Raw genomic sequence first — 19,208 nt, 5'->3', positions numbered from 1 at the left:
ACCTCCAGGTTTCTTCTATGCTCTTCCTGTATATGCTTTAAGCTTCCGCTTCTGTCTGGAGTAGTGGTTCTCAACCTATGGTCACAGCCCATTTGGGGTGAGTCCAATAAACCCTTTCACAGGGGTCTTGCATAGCAGATATTTACATTACACTTAATAATAGTAGCCAAATTACACTTATGAAGTAGGAACTAAATAATGTTATGGTTGGAGAGTCACCACAACATGAGAAACTATATGGAATGCGCAGCTTTAGGAAGGCTGAGAACCACTGGTATAGGGACAGGTAGGCCCATAGGATGGAAGCTGCAGATAGATCTCCTGAGAATTTCATCCACATTCTCCCTTGATTTCTCCAACTCCATCACAAAAACGAGGCAAAACCTTTTAAATTGCAATTACTCAGATGATAGACTAAGGAGTTACTCAGATGATAGACTAAGGAGTTACTCAGATGATAGACTAAGGAGTTACTCAGATGATAGACTAAGGAGTTACTCAGATGATAGACTAAGGAGCTTTATGGTATGGAATGGCAATGCTGCTGCTTTTTACAATCTTTCACTTTTAAGCACCTTTCAGTGTTGAGGTAAAATCAAGTGTAAAGTCTCTCCCTTTCCTTGGTCTTGCTCTGTCTCTCCATGTCCCTGACTGTCTGGCTGCTCCCGCTGCTGTCGGTTCTGAGATCACTTCTGCTTCCCATTTCCCATTTTTATCTGATTTGTCTACTGTTGTCATTGCTCCTGTCCCATTGGGCTACACTGATGTCTGGCCATGTTGCCTGTCCAGCGTGCGTGCGTGCATGCTTGTGCATGTGCATGTCAGTCTGTAGGCTAGTCCCTGTCGTATCACTTCTCCTTCCACAGTTTCCCATCTAGCACTGTAAGCCTGTGGTGTGGGCTGTAGTGCCTCCTGAACTGGAAGCTCTCTAGGACATGTCTTCTGGTGTCATTTAGGTAGGTCTCTGGAGGCCGTGGCCTGCCTGCGGCTGTGCCGACCTCCGACCTCCGACCTCCTGAGGCTGTAGATGGTGAACTGTGCTGCACTGTGTCGGAGTGCTCTCCTCTGAGTGCTGTGGCAGGGCCAGTGTGCTCAGTGGTCTCCCTCTTGTCTCCCGCAGCACTGTTTCATGATGTCCCAGTCGCTGGGTGTTATTGGAGGGAAGCCCAACAGTGCCCACTACTTCATTGGCTATGTTGGTGAGTCTGGTTGCCTAGGGATGGCATGCTCTGGGTGCCCAGGGATGATCTTTCCCCCTGAAGAGGTGGGTGTTTTCTGTGGCATTGTGTTGGTACCCCACTTCCCCCCTCACTCCCTGTGGTGGCATGCTCCCCTCACCCCTAGGCATTTTGCTTCCTCCTTACCGTCTGTGTGCTGACTCTGGTGTGGTAGACTGGAAGCTGCTCCGGCCTGCTCCCTCCCCCTCCCCAGCTCTGGTCAGCTACCTCTGACATCTGCATCGTCTCTCCTAGGTGAGGAGCTCATCTATCTGGACCCCCATACTACACAGCCTGCGGTGGAGCTGACTGACAGCTGCTTTATCCCTGACGAGAGCTTCCACTGCCAGCACCCTCCCTGTAGGATGGGCATTGGAGAGCTTGACCCATCCATTGCTGTGGTATGTCCCAACCATGCAGACTCCTAGCCAGTTGTTCTGAGCCCTCCTGTGCCGGTCCTGCATTGGAATAGAACAGAAAATGTTCAGTAGTTGAGGATCCCAAGGCCTCTTCTCGTCCCTGAGGCCACTCACCTTCTGAGGAGCTTTCACAACCACAGTGCTCACAAGTGGTGACTGATTGAGTGCGTGTACTAGTGTGTGTGTGTGTGTGTGGGGGGGGTGTTCTGCTACTTACAAAACACAAATGATGGCTCTGACACCTTGACAATTTGGATCTGTCATTCTAAAATGACAGTCACTGGAATGTACTGCTTTTCCTCTTAGTTCTCTAATCCTTGTTTCATTGTTTGTTTGCTTGGTGTAGCTTGAAGATGATTCTTCTGAATGATCTTTCCATCTCTGTCTTTTGATAATATAGAAGGGATTTCTGATGGTTTGTGCAAACCTGCCTATTCAAAATGTGTTTGGAGGAAAGGGAACAAAAAAACCAAAAATGTCCAAACAGTGCCACACCCAGGAAGCCATTGCCTACTCTGGCTGCTCATCGCGAGGGTCACTGGCAGCATGTCTAGTCGCAGTCTGTGACAGTCACACAAACCTAACAGTCTGCACACTGCCACATACTAAGGGGAGTAGTCTGGGATTCTGTGGCTTAAACTCCCCCCAGAGCTCATGGCAAATCCCTCGTCTGAGTAGTGTGCGTCCATTGCAGTGAGTGCATTCCAGCAGCTCCCAGTGTCCATTGCAGTGAGCACATTCCAGCAGCTCCCAGTGTCCATTGCAGTGAGTGCATTCCAGCAGCTCCCAGTGACTGGGACTTGGGGTGCTAATGCCAGATAGACAGCCAGCCTTAGAGAAGATGCTAGACATGTGTGACTAGCAGGTGTAGGGAGCGTGAACTTTGATCCCCAGTCCTAGCTTTTGAGAGCTGAGGTCAAGGGGAATATATGGTAGGAGTGGTCACTCCCTTGTCACCGTCCGATGGGCCTTCCATCACTGGGCAGTGTCGGAATGTGTGAGCAAAGTGTGGGCAGAGCAGACTGCCTGGAGTTCCTTGGCAGGTCCATGGTAGGATCTCTGAGGAGAAGAGGTCACAGCCTTGTGCTCACTATAGATAGAGTCACTACTCTCACGATAATTTTCATTTTAGGGATTTTTCTGTAAGACTGAGGAAGACTTTAACGACTGGTGTCAGCAAGTCAAAAAGGTCTGTAGCTGCCCCTGTCCAGAGCCAAGATGAAACTTCTGGGGACCCAGGCGATGAGGTGGCTGGGGTAAAGGGAGCCTCTTTGCATGGCCTAGCTAGGAACCCCACTTACTGGTTGCGTGGGGAATTTTGTTTCTGCCTCACACATGTGGGCTGGCTGAACAGGGCAGTGTGCCTTGCGCTGCTGTTTCTGCTGGCTGTGTGTAGGTCAAGATCGGCCAGTTTGTATGTATGCTTTGTCCATTAAATTTATGATGGGGTGGGATCGGCCCACCCATCTGCCTCATGTGCTTATGGTGGTAATAAATTGTATGCCAGAGGCTACCCCTGTGCTGGTGCCTCCTGCTGCCCTCCCTGTGCCTTCTGGGATCTTACTAGTTGGGCAGGCCTGTACAGTAACCTTTATTATGGATACCACCTCTCTTTTCTTACCTGTGAAATGAGATTAGACCTCTGCAGGCTGGAGGCTATAGTGACTATTGAGGGGCATCTAACAGCTGTATCTCACTGTCAGCTATCCCAGCTTGGAGGTGCCCTGCCCATGTTTGAGTTGGTGGAACAGCAGCCTTCTCATCTGGCCTGCCAGGATGTCCTGAACCTGTCCCTAGGTGAGTGCTGAGGCGGAAGAAACAAATCTGGATGGGATAGCCCCGCCCCCGTCTCCTAGTGTGTATGGTCTGCACCCGCCACCAGCCTCAGGTCTTAATCAATCCTTATAAGGACTTTTCCTTGTAAGTACTGATACTGTTTGAGTCCCGGGTACAAATGGTTGGTTGAAAGGGTATTGTACACCCAGGCCTGAGCCAGCCGCACAGCCTGTCCATGTTCTGCCCGGGATGCTGTGGGAAGATGTTCCCACAGGTTCCTTGGGTACTGTAGTGACAGGGCACAGCAGGATTTGTGATGATGAAGTCCATCTAAGAGCCACTGGGGATAAGCAGTTCTGGATCCTTGAACTATGGCTGGTGTGCCTACAGGGATCAGTCCTGGTCCTGTAGGCCAGCACAGTAGAGTTCAGAGACTGACCAGCCTTGGAAGACACTGAATGGAGACCTAGTAAGACCTGGTCATCCATCCCTCAGCTGGTGTAAGGAGTTGGCTGCCCTTTCTTGCCCTGGCCCCCTGGACTGGTGACAGGTCCCATTGCTGGTCTGCTGGTAGGAGTCAGGCGCTGTTCTCTTCTTTCACAGAGTTCCCGTCCCGCTTTAGGGCCTTGTCACTTGCTCATGAGTCGGACCCCTTCATGCCCTGTAAGGGAAGGGTGTAACTGTGAGCCTTTCTATACCTGCCTCAGTTTCCAGATAATGATGTAGAGGATTATATTTATTTACAGTGCTTTTGGCCTTAGCTTGGGCTTGCCCCCAACCAGCAACTCCATTATCCCATTGACCCTAATCTAAGCTCTGCCACGTGGCTGGTTAGTTACTTCCTCCTCCCAAGCCTGTGTCCCAGAGCTCCTCTCTGCCTGGAGGATGTCCTGACTAGCCATTGGCTATTTAGCTCTTTATTAAACCAATCAGAAGTAGCTTTAAGCAGGTGAGGAAGGACAGAGAAGCATCTTCACACAGTGTACAGAGTTCCTCCAACAGAAGGGACTTCACAGGGCACAGCAAGCTTATTCTAGTTTGTCCTCTTCTTCCAGCATTGTCCCAGCCCGCAGCCGTAGCGGCTTCTGAGAGCTGACCACTCTTTAATCTTTTTCTTCCCAGACTCTTCTGATGTAGAGAGACTGGAGAGGTTCTTTGACTCTGAGGATGAAGACTTTGAAATCTTATCCCTCTGAAAATCCTGGGGTTGGGGGATGGCCTCTGTGGCCCTCGTTGGGGTGCTTTGAGAACCCAGACCTGCCTTGGGCACTCAGTGTCACCGCATTCCATCCACCCAGCCCACCCCTGCCGAGTGCTGTTCACCTGTGCCACCTCTGTCCCGAGGCCTGCTCTGCTCATGGACCAAGGACTGTGGTGCCTGGAGGCCTTAATGCGTGGAGTCAGACTGCCTAAGCCCAAACACACGAAGGGTCTGTCCACATGAAGTCGCTCATCAGAAGGCCTAGTCAGGAAGAGCAGTGGGGTCAGGAGCTTCCAGAATTCTCCACTCGACACTGCCAGCCCTGGTCAGCGCATCAGCTTTGGTTCTGCTTTCTTCTGGGCACCTGGGTCTGTGGTTTATTTGGAATTAAAGCCCTGTTTGAAGTTGTTTAACAAAGACATGAATTTCTGGGGCACTTCCCAGTCAGTCTTAGAAGACCTGCAGGTTGTCGTGTACAGAGTGACAGCCACATCATGGCCTCATACTGCTGGGCAGGGTGGGCTCTGCGCTGTCTCCTCTGCCCAGTGTGATTTACCAAGGGCTACCTCAGTGGGAACATGTATGGAGAGAATTCCAGCAAGGCTGCTACTTGCTTTGGAGAGAAAGTATTCTTGTGGGGCATTTGGAAAACCCAAAGATGTCAGTGTCCGTGGGCACAGGATGGACACCTGACCCTTGGCAGCTGACAAGCTCCTGGGGCTTCTGGAGTTATGGTCATGAGGCTCCCCATTAGGACCTCATTGGGGAAGAGAGATGGTTCATGGCACACGCCTGCTGCTCTTAGCCACCCAGCCTCCCTCTGGGAGGAGAGGGAGGGAGCAGAGCTGCTCTGTGCTTGAGGCGCCGTGCCCACTGGTGGTAGGGTACGCACTGCTACTTGAGCCTTCCTCCATGTTCTTTCCCTTCTCAGAAACCTCCTGGGGCACAGGAAATTGTAGGTGGTTTGGGGCCAAAGGGGTAAAAGTACTACAGCTTTTTGGTGCATCATAGACTTTAGATAGAGCAGGTAGCTCTAGGCACTCACAGGTGAAGAGGTCAGGCCTCCTTAGCATTGTTTCCATACCTGCCACTTTCTAACCCTGGCTTTCTGGGCCTTCAAGCTCTTGATGCTCTAGATCTGCTGTCTTAGAAAACCACCTTTCCTCCCCCTAGATATGAGCAGGGTGTGGCAGTGTGGGGAGGCCCATGCAAGAGCCTTGCTAAAAGCCCTTCCCAAGAGCCTGTAGGTGGGTGAGGCTGGAGCCAAGCAGCAGATATAGCAGTTCTAAGCCCACAACGTAGAAGCGATCCCTGCCTATCAAGTGTTGACATATTTATTTCATCGTACTCTTTCTCTCTTGTACCTTCACTTCAGATGGGTGGGGCAGGGGGAGGCCAGGACAGTTTCCATTCTTCCGGAGCTTGTTTCCTGAGTCCAGGAGCCATTGTGCTACCACCCAGGGTCTTGCTGTAACTCCTGCTGTTCGTAGCAAGGGATGGACAATGGAACACTCCAACCTGAGGGAACCCTGAGGTTCCTGAGGGTGTTCATTCTTAGTAGTGTAGTTTGCAATTCTTAACGGTAAATAATAAGTTTCAGTAGAAAACAGTCTGTGTGTGTTGATTTTTTTCCCTCCAGTTATGATTAACTATGATTTTAGTGTTAACAGGTAAAGATTTCCTGAATTTGGACAAGCAGATCCTAACCCTGTTCCTGGCCTAGCTGTGTATTAAATAAACACGTGATCCTAAAAAGGAAAAAGTGCAAGGAGAACCTGATATAACAGTGAGCCAGCGATGCTGGCATGCCCAGGAGGCAGAGGAGGCCAGGTCACCTGGTCAAGGACTGACACCAAGAGCTGCGCAAAGAAACCCTGTCTCAAGAGAGGGGGTGGGGGTGGACAAATGGTTCAGTGGTTAGGAGTTTTAACGGTTTTTCCAGGGGACTAGAGTTCCATTCCCACACTGGGCAGCTTACCACGGCTTATAACCCAGCTCCAGACCTAATACCTTCTGGTCTTATGGGTACATATTAGAAACAGAAGTAGTGAAATGAGCCAGTAGCTCTTCACTTGGAGAAAGTGTTGGGAAGTACCCAGGTACAAAGCTTGAGCAGGGCCCCTCCAGGCAAGCTGTTGCCAGTGTTGACCTGTCCTGTCTCATCCTACCTGGTGGCATCTCAGTGGGACAGCCCTAGAGGATGCCTACCTGCTCTCCTGAGTCTAAATAAAGGCAAATTGATAACCCAAGCACAATGGCCCAAGGCAAAGACTTCCCTCTCCCTGTATTCTGCAGGCTTCCTATAGCTATGACCAGGGATCACATTTACCTGCAGTTGAAACTTGTTACGGACCTAGAGGGCAGAGATGTGGACCAAGCTAGTGACATAGTTGGTTATTAGCTTAGTTTCCAGCACCCAGAGGCTTCACAGTCCTCCTGCAGGCCTGGCAGCCCTGGCTGTACTGGGCTTAATGGTGTGCACCACAATGCCCAGGGTAGTACTTAGCATCGCGGTACTGTTGTCTCATGCTGTCCGTATCCACCCAGCCCATGTCCTTTTGATAGTGAGGGAATGTAATTCACCTCACATTCAGCACACTACACGTGTGGGCTGCAAGCTATCATCCTATGGAGGGGAGAGTGGGAAAAGCTCCAGCAGCACTGACAGCCAGCACGGCCATTACTGCTGGATTTAGCATGATGAGTGCTGTGCCACTAGAGAAGCTGGACACACTAGCTAACACCTGAGACCCAGGCATGGAACACTGATCAAATCCACAATGGGAAGACCAGGAATTGGGGCAGACCTGTCTCCACAGATTCTTAGGGAAGACAGTGAGGTACATTTTCAGGTAAATTTTTATTAGTTTCTGTAAAAAAAAAAAAAAAAATTCCAGACAGTTCATGTTTTTAGTGATGTCAAGGAAACTGCTGAGAGTTCCCATTAAGGTTCAGTATGGAGATAGCAACACATCAACACCTTTATAGCCAAGCCAGTAGGCAGAGGGAGAACTTGTCCACTAGTCTCAGGTTATGAATGGTGTCTTGGCTATGACCTCTTCTACTAAGAACTTGTTCCTGCTGAAGAGGATTGAGGTGTGGGCCTTCTACCAATCTCCTGAAGAAGAAGAGGATAGCATTGGCGATGGATTACTTCCAGAGCTCCTCCAGCGGCCTCTGTGCAGCATCTCGGATGGCGTCCTCAGAGAGCATACGGATTTCTTCATGGACATCCTCAATGCTTTTGGAAGCATCGACCACCTATCACCACAGGGGACAGAGCAGGAGAGAATCACTATACCACGTCCCCTCTGTTCCTGGTGCATGTGGTGACATCAGATGAGCCAGGGCTCTGCAAAAGCCAACCTAACTTCCTGCAGGGGTCCTTCTGGTGCTGCTCTCTTTGAACCTGGTACCTGTAGAAAGCAGCCTGCATACCTGCTGCGTCCCAAATACAGTGAAGTCGGATGTACTAGCTACCTATCTTGCTCCAAGCAGTCTTCCAGCTGACAAAAACAGTCACCTACCCTTTAGTTCTAGCATCTGGGAGGCAGAGGCAAGAGGATCTTCGTGAGTTCAAGGCCAGTCTGGACTACATAGAAAGTTCCAGGACAACCAGGGCTCCACAGACACAGCTGCACCTTTCTTGAGATGAAAACTGTCCTAACACAGCTGCTCTGTTCCATCAGGCCTGGCAGGAGCAAACCAGGAGAGTGTCAGCATCTCCAAGTCCCTTCCTCTTTAAGGGGTCTGGACAGGGCCAATGGTTCTGTAAGTCTGGCTAAGACCTTTGGCAGCAAATTCTTGAAAATCTTCCAGGGTTTAGAAATCTTACGGAAGCATTTCATAAGGGATGGTGACTATATGTGCAGGATAACGTCACTTGCTGTCTCCTAATGGTCGCTCGACAACCCCAGTGCAGCCGTACAACCCTTGCCCAGGCTCTCCAGGATGGCACTCAGGTTGGCTTAGTGTCCAAGAAAGTAAAATGGCTTTATCCTCATCTGTGCTATTATAAACAAGGTGATGTGGGAATTCAGGTCAAACCTCAGTCATTAGACAGGGCAACAGACGCGGCACCTTCTGTGGGCGAAATGTGCTCATTATGTTTGGACCGTTCAAGGCGGGGTTTGAAGTCTGGGAACCTTAGGCCACAGTCACAAAGTGGGCTGTGCAGACAAAGCCAGGCCCACCAGGCCATTCTGGCTGCTGAGTAGAAGATGTGCATGCAGGAAGGAAGGCAGTTAGGATCAGAGCAAGAGCAAGCAAGCAATAGAGAAGGGGCTCGTGCTGGCCTTCATGCAAGGAGGGAGGTGGGAGTGGAGGAAACAGGACGAGAGGGAAGCCCAGCATGACACTCCGTGCTCCTGGGATGGCGGGGTATGACCCTCGGGGCTCCAAGGAGATCGGTGGTGACATCACGGAGGAGTGATGGAGAAGGTCTATGGTATGACCGAGGGCCAATGGGAATAAGTCATGAAGTAAGAGGAAAAGTAAGCTATATGTGACGTGAACCTGGCAAGACCACCTTCTGAAGTACTTCCTAAGAATAATCCGACTATACACAGTACATCATTCCTATAGTGTGATGTCATTTGCAGGACCATGTTCTGAATGGTGATATCACATGACTTAAGGCTTGTTCAGGATAAGATGCAGAAGCTTGCCGAAGCTCATCGGAGTCTAGTCACCACCACTACTACCACCACCACCACCACCACCACCACCAGAAAGTCTGGTGGCCGAGAACCCGAGCAGCTTCCCTGCAGCCGCTGTGCTGAAGTCAGCAGAGGGTAGACTGCCATGGCTTCTCAGCGGCAGCGTAGTTCCAGGACCCACTCACCTTCCAGTTGAGGTTTTTATCGCTCATGAGCTGCTGGAAACATAGCAGAACCTGCTCCTGGAAAGTCCCAGTCTCATACCGCTCAAGGCCAAACTCTCCGCGAGCAGCAGCGTCCAGCAGGTGTAACTGAAGGAACAGGATCAGGTCAGGTTTGGGAAGGCCCACGTCTGGTTGTTTGCACCAATCCAGGGAGAAATTCTGCCAACAGAGAAAGCAAACTGAGTGGGGTATAGGCGTTTGCTTCAAAGTAGGGGTGGGAGGTGCTGGAAATAAGAGTAAATAGCACGGCGCCACAGCTCATGCTCTGCAGTCTGTCTACTAAGGTTCTTGTCTCAGAAAATAAGGCGTGGCATATGTAGATATCCCAGTGTCCATTCAACCTCAAGGTCTACAATGAGAAGCAGCTTGTTCCAGAGATAGGAAGTTTTTGTAATAATTTTGCATTCCAATAAACACTGCAGGAACTAGCAATCCTGGAAACCCCACTCCATGCCTGCCTTTTTTTTTTCCTAGACAGGGTTTCTCTGTGTAGCTGTGGCTGTTGTGGAACTCACCCTGTAGACCAGGCTGGCCTCAAACTCAGAAATCTGCCTGCCTCTGCCTCCCAAGTGCTGGGATAAAAGGGGCACGCCACCACTGCCAGCTACATACTAATTTTTTTACATACATCTTCCAACTTCATCGACTTTCTAAAACTGTCCTTGTTTCTAGACAATAAGTAGGGCTAGAGAGGATACCCTACCACCCAGAAAACCTAAGCTCAACAAGTACCCAGAAGCCCTCCCTACAGGGCCACAGTAGGTCAACTGTCTGCCCTGGCTTTCTTACACAAACAAAATATTCCATTGGGGAATCACTCTAACATATGTGGAAGAAACAGAACTTAAAAGATCATCACTTGGCAATCTGCTTTCCCCAAGGGTTATATAAAGATATTATCAGATACCATCTGATCCTTGTGAGGACCCTGCACCCTTCAATTTACAGAAGTCCAAGTTAAAAACATTAAGCTACGTGGGGGTGATGACAGCACTTGCAAAGTGGCAAGAAGACAGTTCAAGTCCATCCTTGGCTACATAGCTCCGGATTAAGCTGAGCCACAGGAGACCTTGCCATCGGTGATATGCTGTGCTCAAGGCCAGCCAGAGACACTATCTCAAAAGACAAAACTGGAGGCCGCAGTGGCACAAGCCTTTAAGCCCCAAACTCAAGAGGCAAAGGCAGACAAATCTGAGTTCAAGACTGCTTGGTCTAAAGAGCTAGTTCCAGGACAGTCACAGCTACACATAGAAACCTTGTCTCAAAAACAAAAAAGAAAAACAGGAGGTTTGTGGGAGATGGACAAGCATGAGCTTTACCGGAGTTACTCTCTACATGGAGAGATGGCTCAGCTGGTGAGAGCAGTTACTGTTCTTCTAAAGGACTCATAGTTCCCAGTATCCACATGGTGGGTCACGATTCCTGTGCCTCCTCTCAGGGGATCTGATACATGCAGACAAAATACTCACACATGAAAAGTGACTACATCTTTAAAACAAAATCATACTCTTAGCACTCTGAATATTTTAAATGTGAGTCCCAGAAAGAGATGTAGGAACTCAGACATAAAGACATTTAAGGAACTGGAGAGGTAACTTTGAGTTTGAGCACTTACCCCCATCACATATAAAGCCCTTGGTCCAATTCTCAGAAAAATAACAAGAAAACAACAACCTGGGACAGGGAGATGGCTTAGCTGGTAAAGGAACTTACTTAGCGCACAAGGCTGATCCTGGAGTTAAATCCCCAGAACTCAGGAGAAAACCGACCTTCCAGAGTGGTCCTCTCATCTCTACATGTGTACTGTGACACACACATAGTCTCCATCTCATACAATTATAATAAATAAAACTTATCAAGGTTGATAAGGCTCTTCGACACATGGGTCTTAGTCAGATTCTCATTTAATACAATAAAAATTCAAGGTAATCAGCCAGCCCTTGAGAACTGGGAAACATGAACAGTGATTACACATTTAACAACTGAAATGTATTTATTTTAGATAATACTGTTCTTACAAGTATCTTTTCTGGGCCAGAGTGGTACCTCTCTCCTGTACTCCTAGTACAGAAGGCTGAGACAAGAGGGTTACAAATCTGAAGTCAACCTGATCTACCTGGTGAGTTCCCAAAATGCCTGGGCTACCAGAAACACTGTTTCAACAACTCTTGGTGCTAGAAACAGGGCTCAGGCTGTGTTAAGAGCACTGACTGCTCTTCCTGGGGACTTGGATTCAATTCCCAGCACCAACATGGCACATAACAATTGTTTGTTAATGTCAGTTCCAAGGAATTGAATACCCTCTTCTGGTCTCCACGGGCACCTGACATACATGTAAAAAAAAAACACCCATATAAATTTTTTTTTTACAGTGGGGCAGAGTTGGCACATGCCTTTAATCCCAGCACTTGGTAGGCAGAGGCAGGCAGATTTCTGAGTTCGAGGCCAGCCTGGTCTACAGAATAAGTTCCAGGACAGCCAGGGCTACACAGAGAAACCCTGTCTCGAAAAAACCAAAAAAAAATAAAAAAAATAATTTTTTTACACGTTTTTATTGATTACCTGGGAATTTCGAATCATGAGCTTCCATCACACTCACCTACCAGTCTTCCCAGGTTCCCCGCCCTTGTAACCTCCCCCAACAACCTCCCCCCAAGTTCAATTTGTATTGACCTTTATTACGAGAACATAGTCAAATTCCCAGTAGCTAGGGAGGAAACATGAGTTCTTCCCCACAGGGAACCCCTTCGGATAGAAGCCCTCAACTGTAGAGAGCTACACTCAGCATCCTTATAATAAAATAATTAAAAAGAAAAACCCAATCACACGCTAAGCAGTGGCTCACACCTTTAGTCCCAGCATCTGGGGTTCTGAGATCACGGCAGCCTGGTCAGAGTGAGTTCCAGGACTGTCTTAGAAAAAACAAAACAAACACAACAATGCCACCTGATACTGAACAGAGGATGATAGTGTCCCTGAGGCTGACGATACTTCTGGGAGATTTTCTGTTGTCACATATTTGCTGTTTAAGGACTGACAAGCCTCCTGCCTGTCCCTAAGCATAGGTCAGAGCAGAGGGTGTCTACCTCAGCTTGCCTTCCTTGCTCTGCTCAGTAAGAGTCAGGCAGGAGTTTGTTTGCACATGAAAGCCGTGTGAGCATCTTTGTTTATTTCAAATAAGAAATATTGTATTATTTGTCACTCATACTAAAAAGAAAAAAAAAAAAAAAGAAAGAAAAAGACTAACAAGCATTGTCAGATGTGGTGGTGCAGACCTTTAATTGTACCACTCATGAGGCAGAGGCAGCATCAGAGGCAGAGGTAGGTGAATCACTGTGATTCAGTCTACACACCGCATTCCAGGCCAGCCAAGGAAACAGTGCAACCTTGTCTTAAAGAAACACATAAATGGCAGACATTAAAAAAAAAAAATACACAAAGGGCAAAGGAGGAACTAGAGGATTAGTGGGGAGGCGCCGTCTCCATCATACGTCGGTTACAAATCTTAACGAGGGTCTACGTTGTACGACGGTCACAACTTGAGGTCACAAATCTTAACGAGGGTCTACGTCGTACGACGGTCACAAACTGAGGTCACAAATCTTAACGAGGGTCTACGTCTTACGACGGTCACAAATTGTGGTCACAAATCTTAACGAGGGTCTACGTCGTACGAAGCTCTTTGTGAGACAAATTATCCGAACAGAAAATGCAATGCCATGTGTGAAAAACAACTAGCATGCCTGTTTCTTTACCGACGAAAGACAACATATCGCAGTTAAGGAAGCCAGAGCCATCCAATTCCTAAGAATATCTTCAATACAGGGCCCACACCTGTTTCAGGATGCCACAGTACTCACCTCCTTGGCACCAGTGAAGGCAACCCCAGAAAAGGCGTATCTGTCCAAAACAAGGGTCACACCCTGGTTCAACTTCGCCTTAATTAATGGTCTGAAAAACAGAATGCTCCTGAGCCCCGGAACTGTCTTCCCAACTATCCCAAACCAGAAATCCTGTGGTGACAATTACAGCAGTCATTTCCAAACTTATTACCACTAGAGAGCTCTATAACTCCTTTCTAGGATATGCCAAGGGACACCTCCACCCTGCCCTGCTGAGGAAAGGGAGAACCCAGGCAAAGAGCAAAGGATGAGAGGGCATGGGAGAGCCAGGAGATGAGCCTGGTATTTGTGCCCCCCAAGTGTAAGAGACAAAATACCAAGGATGTTTCCCACCAAACAACACAGGTTCACCATCATTACCAGTGTGCAAATCTTAGATGTGTAAAGGTAAAGGGACTGGAATTAGCAAGAAGGCACCACTGAGGCCACGGAAGGAAGTCAGATTCCTCTCACTTAGCACACCTCACAGGAGGCAATGGATTCTGGAGATGGAGGAGTAAGGTTGAAATAGGTCTCACTGTGTAGCCCAGGCTGTCCGAGAGTCTGTCTGTGCAGCCCAGACTGGCCTCCACCTCTTGATCTTTACAGAGTGATGGCACAAAGCTTTAATCCCAAAACCTGGGAGGCTAAAACGGAGAATTCCAAATTGCAAGCCAATCTATCCTATTATACATACTCGGCTGGACCTTTACGAATGTTTTAATATATGCTGCTACAGTCGGTGATATGAACACAGAAGGAAATCTAAGCTCAGATCTATGGCCTTCACAAAATTAAACTAGATCCCAGACCTAACTGGCTAAGAGAAACTCCTTTAAGGAAAGGAGAATGAAGGAGTGCTGGGTGGTGGTGGCCACGCCTTTAATCCCAGCACTTGGGAGGCAGAGACAGGGGGATTTCTGAGTTTGAAGCCAGCCTGGTCTACAGAGTGAGTTCTAGGACAGCTAGGGCTACACAGAGAAACCCTGTCTCAAAAAACAAAAAACCCAACCAAACAAACAATAAAAAACCAAAAAAGGAGAATGAAGGAGAGAACCTGGATGTCCTTGTCTGACCAAAGTTCAAAGTCATTCAAGGACTGACAGGCTAACCTCAGGAAAATGTAGCTGTGCCTGGGAGACAAAGTATAAGAGGCATATCTGAGGGCTGGAGGGATGACTCAGTGGCTAAGAACACTGAGAAGTCCTTAGTTCAGTTCCCAGCACCTGCGTGGTGGCTCACAACCATCTATAATGGGTTCTGGCGCCCTCTTCTGGCTTGTAGACAGAAAGAAGCTATATACATAATAAACAAATGTAAGAAATAAAAAGAAAAAAAATCCAGACAACAAAAACACTATTAAAAAAAAAAACATATCTGACAAGACAGACATACAACGTGTATGCTCTGAAAATCCACCAGTACAAAAAAACGACAACACAGCCAGCTTAGCTGGGTGGTGGCGGCACATGCCTCTTATCCCAGCACTCAGTAGACAAAGGCAAGTGGATCTCTGTGAGTTCAAGGCCAGACAGGTCTATAGAGTAAGTTCCAGGACAGTCAAGGCTACATGGAGAAACTCCACCTAGGAAAAAAAAAATGAAAATGAAAATAGCCAGTATTTAGAAGGCTGAAACAGAAGGGTTACTTAGAGGACACCCTGAGCTACAAAGACAAAAACAAAAGGCTAAGGGCTGGAGATGTGGCTCTATGGATAAACTGTTTGCCACGCAATAACAAGACTGGAATTTGGATCCCCAGAACCCAGATATAAACTGGCAGGAAGATAGAAACTTGGGGAGGCAGACAGGACCCAGAAGCACAAAGGCCAATGTAGCCCCCATATCAGTGAACTTGAGGTTCAGCAAGAAACTTTATCTCAGCCAGGCATGAGGCCACCCTAGTCTACAAGGCCAGTTCCAGGACAGTCAGGACTGTTATGCAGGGAAAGCCAGTCTCAAAAAGAAAAAAAAAAATTTAAAAAACAAAATAAAGCAGTTAAAATCCCTTCCTGCTCTTACCAAGGACCCAGGTTTGGTTCCCAGAACTCACATGACAGCTTATAACTCTCAGTAACTCTAGTTGCAGGGATCTGGCTTCCTTGGGTAGGAGGTATACATGAGGTGCACACACTTGCATGTGGGCATTTATGCTACACAATGAATACTAAAAAAAAAAAACAAAAACAAAAAAACCAACCAACCAAACAAACAAAAAAAACCCAGCGGGGCGGTGGTGGCAGGGCCTGTAATCAATCCCAGCACTCTGGGAGGCAGAGGCAGGCGGAGGCCAGCCTGGTCTACAGAGTGAGTTCCAGGACAGCCAGGGCTACATAGAGAAACCCTGTCTTAAAAAAACCAACAAAACAAAACAAAACTGTCTCCAATACAGTGGAGAAGGGTAGAGGAAGACTCCCAAGTTGGCCTCTGGTCTCCACGTGCGAATTCCCACACGTGCCACACACAAAGCCTCCTAGTTACAAGGGGGAGCAGTGAACCCGTCTTTACACTTGTTCCCAGCGGTTTGCAGAGAATAGCAGGTGCACCGAGTGATCCTCTAGTTCAGTTTTCTTTTCTAAGTAGGCATTCAGAAGCTTGCCGATTTCCGTTGATCTTTCTAGAAAGGCAAAGATACACGCACGACTCAAGTCAGGCTCTTCCCCTGAAGTCTACTACAGTTTGCACTCAAGTGTCCTCCTTGCACTCACGTCTAACTCTGAACGTTATTAAACCTCAGGATAGGCTGGAGAGATGGATCAGCCGCTAAGAGCATTGAATGCTCTTCCAATGGTCCCGAGTTCAAATCCTAGCAACCATATGGCGGCTCACAACCATGTGTAATGAGATCTGATGCCCTCTTCTGGTGCCTCTGAAGACAGCTACAGTATATTTACATATAATAAATAAAATAAGACAAAATAAATTAAACCCCAGGACAGCTTTGGACCATCTCTCAAGACAAAGGAGTTTCCCAGAGAAAAGGAAGTAACACAGAGAAACCATGTGCGTCTTGATTTCAAAAGTACTTATAAAAGTTTTGACTGGCTGCTTTGAAAATTAAAATATCCAAGCCGGCCGGTCCCAGCAATTGGGAGGCAGGGGCAGGCTTTCTGAGTTTAAGGCCAGCCTGGTCTACAGAGTGAGTTCCAGGACAGCCAGGGCTACACAGAGAAACCCTGTCACGAAAAACCAAATCCAAAAAAAAAAAAAGGAAAATAAAAAGAAAATTAAAATAGTTTGTAGGATTAGGTGTTGGTGTCCAGTGCAACGGCTCAAGGCCAGAGGTCAACCTTTATATTCCTTCTTCAGTACTTGTCCACCTAGTGTTTTTTGAGAGGGTCTTCTATCGGGACCTGAAGCTCGCAGTTTTGGCTGGCCAACAAGCCAAGGAACGAGCCCGTCTCAGCTCTCCAGCGCTGGGATAAGCAACCATACCCGGGTTATTCCCCACCCACCCCACCCCACCCCGGGAGCCTACACTCAGGCCCTCATTTCAGTCTGCATTTCACTAGCTAAGCCATCTCCACCAGCCAAGCCCTCCCACATCAATTACCAAAGAAGAAAAGGTCTCCCAGGCTTGTCTGCTGGCCAATCTGGTGGGACCAGTTTTCTCAACCGAGGTAGCTTTTGTCAAGGTGACATAAACTAGCCAGCACATGCATGCACAATAATAAACAAATGTTCTAAAAGCTGTTCTTTCTTTTCATTTCTTTTTTTTTCCCCCGGAGCTGAAGACTGAATCCAGGGCCTCCGCTTGCTGGGCAAGCGCGTTACCACTGAGCTAAATCACCAACCGCGTTCTAAAAGCTTTTAAAGACACAAAGCCCAAAGCGAGGGTGAGGGACTCCTCCAGGCCCGCCCGCGCGCGCGCGCACCGGGGAAACGCAGCAGCTCGGCTCTGTGGCCCGAGGCGCAGAGCGCGGTCACCAGCCTGAGGCCCTGCGTGGTCTTGCCAGCACGATCCACACCCTCCAGCACGATGAGCGCCCCCCGACGCGACGCCATCGCGACCGACGGCCCGCACGGCACCAGCCGACCTGTGTGGTTCCCGCCAATGTGGGTGCAGCAGAAAGCAGGCAGGCAGGCGCGTGGCAGGCGCCTCTTCCGGCTGGAAGTGGAATCCTGGAGCCTGCGGCGAACCGCTTCCGGATGTGACGTCACGGAGGCTCCCGAGCCCGCCGTCCGGCCAGCGCACACTCGCGGCACTTCCGTTTGCGGCTCCCAGGAAGGGCCAACCTTACCTACCGACGGGGTTGTGCAGGCTCTGGTCACGTGGAGGCTCTAGAACTGTAACGGAATCAAGTCTTCATGCCCCTAAGCGCGCTACCGCGGGGAGTTCCTTATCGCTCACACACGTGCGCGCACACTCGAGCCATCTTGTGATCCGGCTCCGAGACGAGCATCGACCCCCAAGATGTACGGCAGCATCTTCAAAGAGCTCAGGAATTGTCGCTGTCGTCTTAGTGTCGAAAACCCAGGGACACAAGTTGGTGGAAGGAAATAGATTTATTTGCAGCGTTGCCCAGAACTGATTTCTTTTTTCTTTGCTTTGTCCCTAGTTTTACAGAAAAAAAAAAAGTCGGGAAAAATACGTGAGCAGGAGGCGGGCAAATCTCTGAGTTTGAGGCCTGTTACATAGTTTCAGGACAGCCAGGGATACATTGTGAGACACGGCCTCAAGAACCAAAACAAGGGGCTGGAGGGATGACTCAGCAGTTAAGAGCACTGATGGCTCTTCCGAAGGTCCTGAGTTCAAATCCCAGCAACCACATGGTGGCTCACAATCATCTGTAACCAGATTTGACACCCTCTTGTCGGGTGTCTGAAGACAACTATAGTGTATTTATAATAAATAATTCTTTAAAAGCAAAACAACAGTACTCTTAAGAGGCAGAGGCAAAAGGATCTGCAGTCAAAGGCTGGGCTGTGTTTCTAAAAGACTGGCTAGGGAGTACTCAGAGTACTCACTTGCTTAACGCGAATGAAGACCTAGATTCCACACCTCCAGCTCAGAATAAATTGGATATAGTGAGTGACATAGCCTATAATCCCAACACTTGGGAGGTAGACCAAGGTCTATGAAAACATTTGAACTAACGCCCAGTCATAGAAGATAGATGCCACACACATATGTAAACCTGCTCAACACAAACATATTGCTAGGAATCATAAAAAGATAATTTCAGGCCTCTTTGAGAATAGCCCAAATCTACAATTCTAACCATACACCATGCTGGTGAGTATGTGGAGCAAGGGGCGCTGTCAGTGCAGACGAGAAGGCAAAACACCGCGTGGAAGACAGCTCGTCTGTTTCTCAAGAAACCACTCTTCTAACATAAGGTCAATATTTACCGAAGTGGGTTGGAAACTATGTCTACAGAAAAGCCTGTACACAAATGATTGTTATCAGCTCTGGCCACACTTGCCTAAATATGGAAGTAGCTACGAAGTCCTCCAACACGCAAACAGATCAACTGGTAATTACATGGTGGAACGGTTTTTAAGTAAGCAGTGAATTATCAAGACTTTCTAGGACATGGAGGAACCTGAACTGTATAATGATAAATGCAGCCAGTCTGAAAAGACTGAATACTGTAAAATGCAACTACACGGCATTCTAGCAAAGCAAAGGTATAGGGACTCTAAAGTGTTTATTGGCTACAAATATGTGGGGGTAGGGGTGGGGCGTCTTCCGCGCGCTCCTGTAATAGACCAGAGGAATTAAAGGCAGTGAAAATATTCTTCAGGATGCTACAAGGGGAACACTTAATATGTATTTCTCAGAATATTAGACGACTCCAAGAGTGGCCCCTATGGTAAACCACGGATTTTA

The 19,208-nt window shown here is 48.3% G+C and overlaps 2 protein-coding genes across 3 annotated transcripts in view; one reads left to right on the top strand and one right to left on the bottom strand.

Annotated features, from left to right (window-relative positions):
- Nucleotides 1-6,222, top strand: part of Atg4b (autophagy related 4B cysteine peptidase) — a 30,220-nt gene extending 23,998 nt beyond the window's left edge. The window contains exons 9-13 of one of the 2 annotated variants that reach the window (XM_052192476.1): nucleotides 1,121-1,199; nucleotides 1,473-1,618; nucleotides 2,769-2,825; nucleotides 3,340-3,433; nucleotides 4,711-6,222. In XM_052192476.1, the coding sequence (XP_052048436.1) occupies nucleotides 1,121-1,199; nucleotides 1,473-1,618; nucleotides 2,769-2,825; nucleotides 3,340-3,433; nucleotides 4,711-4,856 (522 nt within the window). In that variant the 3' untranslated portion in view covers nucleotides 4,857-6,222. Of the gene's footprint in view, nucleotides 1-1,120; nucleotides 1,200-1,472; nucleotides 1,619-2,768; nucleotides 2,826-3,339; nucleotides 3,434-4,534 lie in introns of both variants that reach the window. The other variant, XM_052192477.1, reaches the window with a different exon arrangement.
- A 1,232-nt stretch (nucleotides 6,223-7,454) lies between these two features.
- Nucleotides 7,455-17,523, bottom strand: Dtymk (deoxythymidylate kinase). The gene is made up of 5 exons (XM_052192481.1): nucleotides 17,251-17,523; nucleotides 15,884-15,992; nucleotides 13,356-13,446; nucleotides 9,457-9,654; nucleotides 7,455-7,874 (listed from the first exon to the last, which is right to left on the bottom strand). Exons 1-5 carry the CDS (start codon nucleotides 17,378-17,380, stop codon nucleotides 7,764-7,766), a joined length of 639 nt encoding a protein of 212 aa, XP_052048441.1. The 5' UTR covers nucleotides 17,381-17,523; the 3' UTR covers nucleotides 7,455-7,763.
- Nucleotides 17,524-19,208: the final 1,685 nt, after the last annotated feature.

Source organism: Apodemus sylvaticus, chromosome 9 (assembly GCF_947179515.1).
Source record: "Apodemus sylvaticus chromosome 9, mApoSyl1.1, whole genome shotgun sequence".
NCBI lineage: Eukaryota > Metazoa > Chordata > Mammalia > Rodentia > Muridae > Apodemus > Apodemus sylvaticus.
Note: the sequence above shows the minus strand (reverse complement) of the source record. Positions and strands in the feature narration are given on the sequence as shown.